Source organism: Panthera tigris, chromosome A3 (genome assembly GCF_018350195.1).
Source record: "Panthera tigris isolate Pti1 chromosome A3, P.tigris_Pti1_mat1.1, whole genome shotgun sequence".
In the NCBI taxonomy this organism is placed as follows: Eukaryota; Metazoa; Chordata; class Mammalia; order Carnivora; family Felidae; genus Panthera; species Panthera tigris.
Window position 1 is genome coordinate 103,691,117 of NC_056662.1, and position 12,891 is coordinate 103,704,007.

General features: G+C 51.0%; 1 protein-coding gene across 2 annotated transcripts in view; it reads left to right on the forward strand.

The window, feature by feature from the left end:
* Positions 1-5,032, forward strand: part of MALL (mal, T cell differentiation protein like) — a 34,662-nt gene extending 29,630 nt beyond the window's left edge. For both annotated transcript variants that reach the window (XM_042982037.1, XM_007082360.3), the window contains 2 exons: positions 1,177-1,299; positions 3,382-5,032. In XM_042982037.1, the coding sequence (XP_042837971.1) occupies positions 1,177-1,299; positions 3,382-3,444 (186 nt within the window). In that variant the 3' untranslated portion in view covers positions 3,445-5,032. The remainder of the gene's footprint in view (positions 1-1,176; positions 1,300-3,381) is intronic.
* The last annotated feature ends 7,859 nt before the right edge of the window (positions 5,033-12,891 follow it).

A 12,891-nucleotide genomic window follows, 5' to 3' on the forward strand; every position in this document is an offset into this window, starting at 1 on the left:
ATTGAACAATTTAGGACATATACAAAAGTAGGGACCATTATATTATGGACCCTCAAGTAACCATAACCCAGATTCCTACACTACTAAGTGTTAAACACGCTTGCAGCTCCTAGCCTTTTTTTTTTTTTCTCCTGAAGAATTTTAAAGCAAATCCAAAAGATGTCACTCCATTCTATACATTTCAGTCTGCCTCCAAAGAAACATGCAAACTTCCTTACGTTACGACACTTACATAAAGTTATTAACAATAATTCCTCGGTATCATCTAAGACCCAGACTGTATGCAGATTCACCCGATTACACCTGAAATGTCTTTTTACAGTTGGCCGGTTCGATCAGGATCCTCCCAGGGGCCGTGCGTTGCACTTGGTAGTGAGGGTTCTTGGGTACCTTTAACCTCCAATGGCTCTCCCTGCCAGGGACGCTGTTGAAGAAAGCGGGTCAGCTGTCCTACAGAAGGTCCAACCTTTTGGGTTTGTCTGTTTGTTTCTTCCTGGTGAGATGTGACTTGGTCCTCCAAGTCCCTGCAGTGAAGATGGGTTCACACCTTTCTGGAAACAACATTCCGTTAAGTGGGTTCCAGTCGTATCACATGTGGCAACGGGTGGCCCCTCTTCCACTGTGACAGGCTCACCCATCAGCTTTTCCCCTGATACTTTTTTTTCGTCTCCTAATAAGTTTTCCTGAGTTGCATATCTCATTAGGGGTTGCAAAATGCCAATTCGCCTGTGACAACATTCCTTCCAGAACTGATAACCATTTAAAAAAATTTTTTTTCTTTTTTTAAACGTTTTTTCATTCTTACTTTTGAGACAGAGAGAGACAGAGCATGAACGGGGGAGGGTCAGAGAGAGAGGGAGACACAGAATCGGAAGCAGGCTCCAGGCTCTGAGCTGTCAGCACAGAGCCCGAGGCGGGGCTCAAACTCACGGATCGTGAGATCATGACCTGACCCGAAGTCGGACGCTCAACTGACTGAGCCACCCAGGTGCCCCCGTTGCCATTTATGAATCCACTATTGTTCACCAGAAACCCTGCGAAAGAAAAAAGCAGGAGCCGGAGGAGCAGGCTTGTCTCGTTTGCCCCCTCCGCCCGGCTGTGTGGTCAGAGAGGGAAGTGTGCACCTGCGTAAGTGCCCGCATGACGGTGGCCGTGGCCTCTCCTCTTCCTTTCCAGGACAGCCTGTACCACGGCACCACTGGCATCCTGTACATGAGTGCCGCTGTCTTACAAGCACATGCCACCATCGTTTCTGAGACCGCGGACCTGAGGAACTACTACATAAACACCGCAGCCTCGGTGAGTGCCGAGCAGAACACGGAGCCACTGGTGGGGAGCACATCGAAGGGGGCTTAATTCTGTCTGCTGTGGAATGGGGGGCCCTGAGCCTCAGACTGAAGGGGGCTTGGAGGAAAGGAGATGTGTGTGTGCATGTGTCTGTGTGCGTCTGTGTCTCTGTGTGTGCTGTGTGTGTGTGTGTCTGCACGAGCTCAGGGGGTACCAAGCCCAAGTTCAGCTGCCATCTCACGTCTTCTGCTTCCCCACCCAGCCTTGCCCTCAGAATTCTTTTCTCTAAAACCCAAGCCGGAGCACATTTCTCTCTTCCATGGGAAGAATTTCCACGGCTTGTGGAAAGGAACCCCAATTCCTCGGCGTGGCTGAACCGTTCCAGTGTCCTTTTATTTCAATGACAGAAGTCCACAGGGCTAACGCGTTGGCTGATAGAACCCAGGGCCAGGTGGCCCGGCCAGTCGTGGGAAGAGCAGGACCCCCAAGACCTTAGGTCCACTAGGACCAGAGACAGCCAGCGCTGCTTGCCTTTCTCCCTTTGTGGAATGGCGCCCTCACATGGCCGCTTGATCACAGCCAGCAGCTTCCTCCTCTGGCGGCCTAACTTTCCTCAATCCTGCCTCCAACACTTCTTAGAAAGGACCTAACACCCAGGCTGGGTGAGAGCCCAACACCGACCGGTTGCTGTGACCAGAAAGATCCAGGCCTGGGTCAGTCTGGGGGCTCCTGCAAGGATCCGGTGGCTGGAGGAAGGGGTGTTGGCATGGAGTGTTATTCCCAATTGTAAGAATGGGGTGCCCGACAAGCACTAGGTGTTTCCAGCCTGTCCGCCTCCTTTCCCTCTTCCTCAAACAATTTTAAGTCCCTTAAACTCCCAACTAACGCCAACGCCCGCACACCACCCTTCCACGGTCTGGCTCGGCACCCTCTGACCTCTCTCCCCTGCTCACTCTCGGCCAGCTGCTCCAACAACCTGGCCTCCTCGCTGCTCCCTGACCACACAGAGCCTGGCTCTCGCCTCCACCCCGACAGGGACGCCCTTGCTCCAAATCTCTCACCTCCTTCTGCTCCTTTCTCACATATCACCTTTTCGGGAAGGCCTTGCCTTTCCCCCTCCCCAGCGGGCCCTGTATTTTCTCTGCTTTATTTTCTCCTGGGCACTTATCCCCACCAAACCAGCTACTCTACTGGTTTAGCTTGCTTCTTTTCTTTCTTTCTTTTTTTTTTTTTTTTAATTTTTTAACACTTGTTTATTTTTTGAGAGACCAAGAGAGACAGAGTGTGAGCAGGGAAAGGGCAGAGAGAGAGAGGGAGTCACAGACCCCAAACCAGGCTCCAGGCTCCGAGCTGTCAGCACAGAGCTCGACGCGGGGCTTGAACTCGTGAACTGCGAGAGCATGACCCGAGCGGAAGTCAGATGCTCAACCAACTGAGCCACGCAGGCGCCCCAATCTTGCTTATTTTCTGCTTCTGCCACGGGAATGTGAGCGCCGTGAGGATAGGAATTTTTGAATGTTTTGTGCGCTGTTATAGCTACTGTCATTTTTGAAGTATAGCAGGTGCCTGAAAGGTATTTGCTAAATGAATGAGCGAAGGAAGGAACGAGAACAGGGTGTGAGTGGACAGTGGGGCAAAGCGAAGCTGGAATGGCCAGCCGGGCCTGGAAGGCCTATCAAGGGCAATGGCCTCCATCTTGAGAAGCAAGGACTCACCACACAGTTTCAACCACATGAGGGGAGCAACACGATCACATCTTCCTCTTGGGACAGATCAGAGGGGAAGAGTGAGCAGAAGTGGGCAAGTTGAGGCACGAAGGATGATGGCAGCCAAGACAAGGGAGAAGTGGGCGTACCAAGAGATAGGCAGGCAGTACGCGCAGATGAGTTTGGGGATGGCTTTGGACGTGGTGGTGGGAGAAGGGAGGAGTCAGGCTGGTGTCTGGCTTGGGCAGCGGGAGGAGGTGAGGGTCCTGGAGCCCATTAAGCTCGTGAGGCTACAGAGATCTCAGGAGTCCAGTCCGGACCCAGGTGCAGGAGGGGTGGGGGCGGCCGTCTGGCCATGACTAACACGGAACCTCTCGTCTTCTGCCAGTTCTTCGCCTTTATGACCACCCTGCTCTACATTCTCCATGCCTTCAGCATCTATTACCACTGAAGAATCGGGGAGCCGTGCTGAAGGGAGAAATGCCCTGTGAACACCTGGGTGATCGGCTCCCAAAAGTAGTTTTCAACATCCACCATCTGGATGGTAAACGGAAGATCAACAAAAACATCGATGGGATGGACAGGCCAGCTTTTCAGGCTGAGTGACCAGATCGCACTCTGGCGCGTCTGTTTGGACGTTGTAACTCGTTATGGTGAATATGCAAAGGCTGGGGGAGGGGGTGGTTTGCTTGTGTGTCTGTTTGGCTTGGCTTTTGCCTGGGAAGGTAACTGTCTCATCTGACAAAGAACCTCGCTCTATTGGAAAACTGATATCCGCAGCCCTCGCCGCCATTGAGAATCCCACATCTGCCATCGTCACGCCTGTTTGGGGACTCCGCCCCAGCACTGAGTGAGGTTCCCTAGAGCAGGTTCACGGGGACGTTCAGTCTCGTTTTCTTAAAATCAAAATGGTGCTGTCAGTGCCTTCAGATCTGAAGATCCACAGACCTTGCAAGTTTGCATGACTCTGCCTTTGCTTTGGAGCTGTGGTCCAAACCCGCCCTCCTTGCCCCCCCCCCCCACCAGGGAAGCTGACAGGGACGAGCCACACTGAGCCCCCACTCCACTCCCCCTTCCCTTTCCTCCCCATCTTCATAAAAGCAACGTTGAGGGTAGATTTGTGGGGAGAAATAAGTGACTGACTCTATAGTTATACAGTAAGACCTGGCAGAGGGGAAGGAGGGTGGGTCCTGCTTCTATTTCCCCGTAATCAGGCTGTCAGAGAACTTCCAGGCCACAGGACACCTGTGCCAGAGATCCAGGAACTCACCCCTAAGAACTAGAAGCCACCTTCTCCCTCAGGAAAGACCATCAAGGAAGGAGGCAGAACATTCCACGCAAGGATTCTCCTGTGGGCTTCTGTCCCACCTCGTGGGACATCTCAGGAGGCAGGAAAGGACCCCATGCCAGGGTCTCTGTTCTTCCACATGCACCTGTTCCCCCTGCGTCCCCTTGACTGGGGCCAGCAGGGGCCTCATGCGGCAAAGACATTGGTGATTTGGGGGCATTCTCAAAGAAAAGGCTGGCGTTATGCACACAGACACATAAAATCGAGGTGCTGTTTTCAAAGTGAGTGTTTTCCCGAAGAAAGCTGTGCTCGCAGACATATCTTCGTCTGCGCAGGGGTCCAAGCCCCGTCCTCTGTCTCTGCACTGGGTTTCCTGACCCAGGCGAGTCGGGCACAGCCCCATAACTGCATGTGTCTGCTATGGTTTTGACATGAAATAAATTATTACGTGAAAGGGACTAGTCTTAGCCAATTCCAGGACTTACAGTTTTGTACCAACTTTTTTCTGCCCCTGGGGGCGGGGGGTGGGGACAGGGAGCCACCAAAGAGAACTCTCTGGCTGCAAAATCCGGCATCGTTGACCACTCCCTTTCTCACCACGGTGATATCTTGAAAAGCCACCATTTATCTCTCACTTTGTTGCCTGGGATGATTACTGTTCAATATTTACTGAGTAGCCGTATCCAAATAAAAGCTGTTTGTACAGTAAAAAATACTGATGGTCACTTTCGTGACGTTAGCAGCTGGGACCGGCCGCCATCGCACACATCCATTCCACACCCGGCCTTGCTTCTGGGGCCGCTGAAAGGGAGGCCCAGCTCGTCTCCAGGGCTTGGGGCTCATGTCATTCCAACTTCTGTAAGGACAGCTCAAGAGCAAGTTCCAGAAACTAGACGCACAGCTTGGGCAAAGCTGGGGGTGCACTAGCTCGGCCTGGGCGGTGAAGAGGCCACCATAGGCAGAGTGGACCCCTCACCCAGCCCTCTGCCTCATGTTCCCACTCTCCCTGATGGAGTGCTGCTTTTCCCCCTTGCCACACTGCCAAGCACCCCATCCATGACAGACACTGGACATGGCCCTGAGCCCCGCTCCCCCAAGTTCACCAGCAGCAGCCGCAGGGCCCAGCTTGCCACCACCTTCCAGCCTTAGGGGGCGGCTCTCCTGTCTGTGAGGGGTCTCCCCAAGCTCAGCGACCCACCGGTCCCTCTTCACTGGGTATCTCGGGACCTGGGTCCCCAGAGCCAGGCACTGCCTCCAGGAACATTCGGCCAGTCCTCCAACCATGGATCAAATTCTGTCCCTCCCTGCCCCCAAATCCTTTACTACTGGGTGGCGCAGTCGGTTAAGCGTCCGACTTCAGCCAGGTCACGATCTCGCGGTCTGTGAGTTCGAGCCCCGCGTCAGGCTCTGGGCTGATGGCTCGGAGCCTGGAGCCTGTTTCCGATTCTGTGTCTCCCTCTCTCTCTGCCCCTCCCCCGTTCATGCTCTGTCTCTCTCTGTCCCAAAAATAAAAAAAATAAAAAATAAAAAATAAAGTCCAAGACCCTTGGGAAGTGGCTGCTTAGGCCCTAAATGCAGGTGTCTTACCCCATGTCCAGCTGCTCCCCTGCCCTACCCCAGCCCAGCGCTCCTGTGTCAGAAGAGCTACTGTGACCGGCTCAGTCCTGCCTCCATGCATGTGCTGGACATTCTGTTCCCTCCTCCTGGGAACACGAAGCTCCTGTCCCTCTTGTCTACATGAAAAACCCTTGTTAATCTTACAGGACATCTCTCTCATCCTCTGGAGTTAACCTCAACCCCTCTGCACCAGGGGCATGTCCCGCTGGCCACTGAGTCACCCCGTGTGCTACGGGGTCTCCCTGACTAGACCATGAGATTTCACGGGCAAGGGTTTGGCCCTTGGGTATTTTATCATCAGGACCTCCCTGGCCGGGCCTCACCAGCCTCAGCGCTGAGCGCTCTGCCCCACACTGTTGACAAGGATGGGGACTTGCAAAGGCCACAGCTGGTCCGCAGGGACTGAAGGCCGAGCTGGCTCCCGAGCCGTCCCTGTCTTCACCTCCAACCCACAGTCCCATATCCTGAGCAGAAGGCTGTTCTCTGCTCGGCCCTGACTCCCGGACTACCATGTGGCAGTTTCGCTCCTGCCATCCTAGAACCCTAGGCCAGCTCTGGTGGCTTTGTGGGGCCCTGCCGCAGGCGGCACACATATGACCCGAGCTACCTGGGGCGGCTGCCTTGTTTTCCATCCGTTCCTGGTTCTGAGCCCAACACAGAGTCGGGCTAATGAAAGGTATTAAGGCCCCTGTAACAGGGAGCTCTTCTGAAGCAGCTACTAAAATCTTGCCTCCAAAATGCCTGAGCCAAACTTGAGAGGCCCCTAGCCAGATTTGGGGGCCGGGATGGCAGCTGTGGCCTTGAGTATGACTGGGCAGGGGTCCTCTTTATTCTCCGCGTGGAGAATGCCCGCAGCCAGGCCGCCTCCTTCCTCGTGCCTTTGTTGCCTTACGTGGGCACCCACTCTGACCTCTAGGAAGAAGGAAATGCAGGGGACAATTGTCTCAAGGCCAATTCCACCAGGCAGGCTACCTGCCCGGGACCCTGAATTGGGAGATCGTGGAGGTCAGGGAGGAGAGTCCAGAGGATGCTGCTTCCACATCTTTCTGTGAACTCGGGCAAGACATGCCACAGTTTTGAAACATGTTCTGTCCATAAATAGGGATGCACGGGTTTCCCCACACTATAATATCTAGGTGCAATACATCAAGATAGAGATCTATCAAGGTGAGGTCATGTCAAGGTGAAGTTAGGTACAGGTCCTGTTAGGTCAAGGTGTGATCATACCAAGGTGTAGTAACGTCAAGGTGCATTTAAGTCAAGGTATGTCAAGGTGCACATAGGGGACAGGTGCAGCTGTGGGGCACAGGTGAAAGCAGGGTCAGCAGGTTTGGGAGCCTATGAAGTATAATCATTCCTGGCTTGTATAATGGAATCTGGCAGGAACCCATGAGGCACCCCTGAGATCATGTCAGTTCCTTCTGCAATGATAGAAAACAACTTCATCATCACCAGAATGGTAGAACTATTTCTCCTTTTAGAGTTAAGACTCCTTTTAATGCATTTTCAAGAGCCCGGCCCCACTGAGGTGGGAAACAAGTTGAAAGAGTTCAGTGCAGGGGCGCCTGGGTGGCTCAGTCGGTTAAGCGGCTGATTTCGGCTCAGGTCATGATCTCGCGGTCCGTGAGTTCGAGCCCCACGTCGGGCTCTGTGCTGACAGCTCAGAGCCTGGAGCCTGTTTCAGATTCTGTGTCTCCCTCTCTCTGACCCTCCCCTGTTCATGCTCTGTCTCTCTCTGTCTCAAAAACAAATAAACGTTAAAAAAAAAAAAATAAATAAATAAATAAATAAATAAATAAAAAGAGTTCAGTGCAGTTACCCAAGTGTCCCACTGGGTGGCGTGGGGGCTCCACTCGAATGAGGAGAGGGCCTTTCTGGGGAGAGCAGGTGGTCAGAACCAGAAGTGGCAGGTGTGGGATCTTTGTGGAGATCTCACCAGGGAAGGCTTCTCCTGCACAGGGAGTGACACAGAGGTGTCCCCTGACTTCAGAACTCTGCCCACTGCCTCACACATGGGGAAACCGAGGCCCAGGACAGACTGTGCCTTTGCAGTTTTTAATTTGAATCAGAGCCCAAGGGAAGGGGCTGGGCATTGCACAGAGGTCCCGTCTGTCCCTCCACTGTCACTGTGGTGGGATGATGGCTGGGCCCAAGCCATGAGAAAAGGTCTGTTCTGCCTGGAAGGGGGAATGAGGGGCTCCTGTCTGATGCCCTTCCTTGGCCATCACCACCCCCGAGGCCCTTTTTTGCTCTGCTATGTTCACCGAATGCCCAGAGCCCTCCTGGTCCCCTGGGTGGCGAACCTGCACTACAGAGGGACACATGCTGGGCAGGAGCTGAGCTACCATGGCAACTCCCAGGAGCAGGGAGGATGTCAGATCACAGGCTTATAGGAGGAGAATCGCAAAGTCATACTATGGGTAAAAACTATCATGTTCCTTTAATTAGCTTCTGTGTATTCGGTATACACCCCGGTTTCCAGAAGCTACCAGTGGCACCCCCAGCCTGATGAGCACCCCAGCCTCCCCCTGCTGCGTTCCTGAACAGACATGTTTATGCAAGTGGTTCAGAGCCCGCACCTTGCTATTTGGCCATACCCGTTGCTGACATTCTGTAGCCGAATCCAAAAAGTGTCCACCCCAGCGTGCACTGATTCCCACAGTCTCAGGCATGTGCCTTCTGTCTACCTTAGTCTACTTTGTATCTTGAGGGGCGTGCAGAGATGCCCTCAGAGGCCCTCTGGAGCCACTATTTCGACAGGGAGGGTGGAAGGGAAAATCAAGGAGGGAGACCGCCAGGCCACTTTTGCATAGAGAGGGCAGGTCATGAAGCCCAAGTCAAGCCCAGAGGTCCCGCCAAGCCAGGCTCCTCTGGTATGGACTCAGGAGACACAGAGGTGGAGAAGCTGGGCGGTACAAGCCTTCTGGGAGCAGCCATGATGTCTGCTTTCAGCGAAAATTCAGGTTTAGTTCCGTTACGTGCAAGTTTGCTGTACCTCTGCTGCATGACCGGCCCTGGCCTGAGCCCTCTCGCTCTCAAGAACTCAGGAATGGGGTGTGGCAGGGGCCAGAGGGCTCGTATCCTTTGGTGACAGGGCACTGACCCCAACTGGAAGCAGAGGGGAGGAATTTACAAGGGGTCTCCTAGAAAATGGGACCCCTAGGAAGTTACCAGGACGATCAGTGGACAACCACATGCCCTTCCCTGGCCTAGGGTCACCTAGCTGGACTTCTAAAGGATATGATGCGGCCAGGTGGGGAGGGCAATTGGGATAGGGAACGCTGTAAGGAAGTGGGAGCTTCAGGAGCCAACAGCAGCCAGCTTGGCTAGGGTGAGAACAGACTAGTAATACCTCCCATGCAATCCAGCAGAGGTATGAATGCCCCTGGCTCGGGGGGGACCCCTGTCTGCAAAGGAGTAGGCTTCCCACAGGAAGTGGCTGGCTCCCCTCAGGCCTAAAGTGCAGTCACAATTCCTGACAGACCTTCTGTGCTTTCAGTGCTCAGTTAGGCCAGAATATTCTACAGCTCCAGGTCAAAATACTTGTGTGGCTAAAACCAGCCAGACTCCCAGGATCTCTGACTGGTGCGGTTGAAATGAAACATTTGGCGTTTATTTCACAAGTAGAAGTGAAATAATGCTCTAGAAATAAATTCACGCTAACGTGCAAATGGTTAACACAGGCCATTCCTTCCTTTGCAAATGTTTGTTGAGAACCAGTTGGCTAGCGGTCAGAGGCTTCAACCTGGGCAGTTGACTCTGCTTCTGGTCCCTCTGTCGTGAGAATGAAGTAAGGTAGCGCGGGTCAGCAGCCTGGCACATAGCAGACCCTGGTTACGTCGTATTCCCCAAGTTTTTGCCATCGTGGGCCACACAGAAAACAATATAATTTATTGCACATTGGGACAAACTGGGAAAACTACATGGGGCTTAGCAAAAACAAAACAAAACAAAACAAAACAAAACCTCATGACATTATCTTTATATAGACATTTAATTATAATTAAAATAATTTAAAAGTATTAGGGGAGACATTACATGTGGAATTCGTATAAAACATCAACATAGAGTCTTTTCAAAAGAATTCGTGCTGGCATTTATGTCCATACTTTTCTGCGGAAGTTTGTTGGCTTGAACTGGCTACCACCAATTCCTCACCAAGACTTTTAGAACATTCCTCAGTTGAGTGAATGGAATTGTCCCCAAGGTCTGCAGGTGACTGACCTTCCCAGTAGGCACCCAAGTGTCCATCTCGGAAGGGCTGCACACGAGGTCAGAAATATTTAGTTATTAGGGTCTAAGTGTCCAGAAGGAATCTCATAAGTGGAATTTTGTGCATGTGATGTATTCGAGATTTGGGATTCTCAGACGCTTATGTATAATTGCATTAACTGCTTTAGACCGGAGGTTTTAGGCAGAAATCTAAGTTTCTAAATAGCATTGGAACATTCAAGAGAATGTAAAATTCACTGTATGTCAAATTCAATATTTGAAATTAAAAGGCTCAAAATGACTTTATGAGACCATTGAAGTATTTTATTTTTTATTTATTTATTTTTTTTAGTGTTTATTTTTATTTTTTGAGAGAGAGAGATAGAGTGTGAACGGGGGGAGGGGCAGAGAGAGAGGGAGACACAGAATCCGAAGCAGGCTCCAGGCTCTGAGCTGTCAGCACAGAGCCTGATGCGGGGCTCGAATCCACAAGCCATGAGATCATGGCCTGAGCTGAAGTCGGCCACTTAACCGACTGAGCCACCCAGGCGCCCCTGAAATATTTTAAAATGAGAACATGTATATTAAACTTAGAAAGACAGTTTAAAATACTGGAAGGTATTAACTAAGTTTCCTTAACTAAGTTTTCAATAGAAGCCAAATGCTAATAATCCAAAAGTAAAATTAAGAAAATAATTCCATGTACAGTATTATCAAAAAAAAAAAAACACTTAAGAATAAACTCAATTTAAAAAATACAAGATTTGTACACTGAGGGGTGTCTTGGTGACTCAGTCTGTTAAATGTCCAACTTCAGCTCAGGTCGTGATCTCACGGTTTGTAGGTTCGAGCCCCACATCAGGTTCTGCATTGATGATACAGAGCCGCTTGGGATTCTCTCTCTCTCTCTGCCCCTCCCCACTTGTCCTCTCTCTCGCTCGCTCTCTCTCTCTCTCAAAATTAATAATCTAAACAAATTTTGCACACTGAAAACTACAAAACATTAGTGAAAGAAAAATTTTAAAACCTAATAAATGAAAGACATCCCATGCTTAATGGGTCAGAAGATTTAATATTCTTTTTTTTTTTTTTTTTTTGAGAGAGGGAGAGAGAGAGAGCAGGGGAGGGTCAGAAAGAGATTGGGGGGGGGCAGAGAGAGACAGAGAGAGAATTTTAAGCAGGATCCATGCCCAGTGCTGAGGCCAACATGGGGCTCAATCCCACAACCCTGGGATCGTGACCTGAGCCAAAATCAAGAGTCAGATGCTCAACCCACTGAGCCACCCAGGTGCCTCAGAAGATTTAATATTCTTAAGATGACAATATTCCCCCCAATTAACTGACAGATTCCACGCAATCCCTAATAAAAATCCAATGGCAGTTTCGGCAGAGATTGGCAAGCTGACCCCCAGTTCATATAGAGCCATCAAGGACCCAGAATAAACAACACAATTTTGAAAAAGAAAAACGGAGCTGGAGGACTCGCATTTCCCAATATCAAAACTTACAACAAACAATAGAAAGCAATAAAGGAGGGTGCTGGCAAAGGTTAGACATACAGATGAAAGGAATAGAATTGAAAATGCAAAATTGAAACCTCACATTTATGGCCAGCTGATTTATGAAAAGAGGGCCAAGACAATTCAGTGGGGCAAAATCAGCTTTTCAACAAGATGCTGGGACAACTAAATACCCACATGCAGAAGAATGAAGGTGGAGCCCTACTTCGTACCAGATACAGAAATTGACTCCAAAGGGATCAAAAGCCTAAATACGAGAGCGAAAACTACCGAAGTCTTATGAGAATACATAGGAGTTAATGTTCATGACCTTGGACTAGGCAATGGTTTCTTCAATGGGGCACCAAGAGCATAAGCAAAAAAATAATAATATTAAAAATAGACTCAATGAAAATTTTAAAGTTCATGCTTCAGAGGACACAATTAAAAGGGGCACCTGGGTGGCTCAGTCGGTTAAGCTGCTGACTCTTTTTTTTTTTTTTTTTTAATTTTCTTTATTTTTGAGAGAGCTCAAGCAGGGGAGGGGCAGAGAGAAAGAGGCACAGAAGATCCAAAGCAGACTCTGTGCTGACAGCAGTGAGCCTGATTGAGGAAAACTGGGCAAAGGGCACACACGATCTCTCTGTAGCATTTCTTACAACCGCGTGGGAATCTACGATGATCTAAAATTTAAAAGTTTTTTGTTTCCTTTTGAAGGGCTTTGCATCAGGAGACGGGAGACCTGAGATCTGGCCATGGCCGTTCCTTTAAGTCACTGTGTGACCCTGGGCAGGACACCTCTTCACTTGCATTTCACTTTTGGCTCCTTATGTGGAAGATACAGGTTTATATGTCCCAAAGGCGTCCTTCATAGCCGTGGAGATGCTGTGCTCTGAGGCCACAGATGATAGGCTGCACAGAACAGACAGGCCCCCCCCCGGGTGTGCCCTGTCCCCGCAAGGGTGAGGGGTGGTCTCGGGACCAGGCAAGGCACAGGATGTTAGGTGCTGGGGGAGTCCTGGCCTGGGAGTCGCTTGCTACTGTAGGGCTCAGGGACAAGCTAGCCTAGGGCCAAGCCGTTGGCATGCCTGCTCCCTGTGGGAGGCAGAGAACCCGGCCCATGGCAGAGCCAGCCGGGAGCCACAGAGCGGAGAGTGACAAGAGGGCTGCTGTGGCCATGTAGCTGCGCATGCCGGCGTTGGCAACGTGCTTGACTGACTGAATTGGCCAGAGTCCAGCTGGAAAACAGAGGCCACGTTAGGTATTTCACAGAGAGAGGACT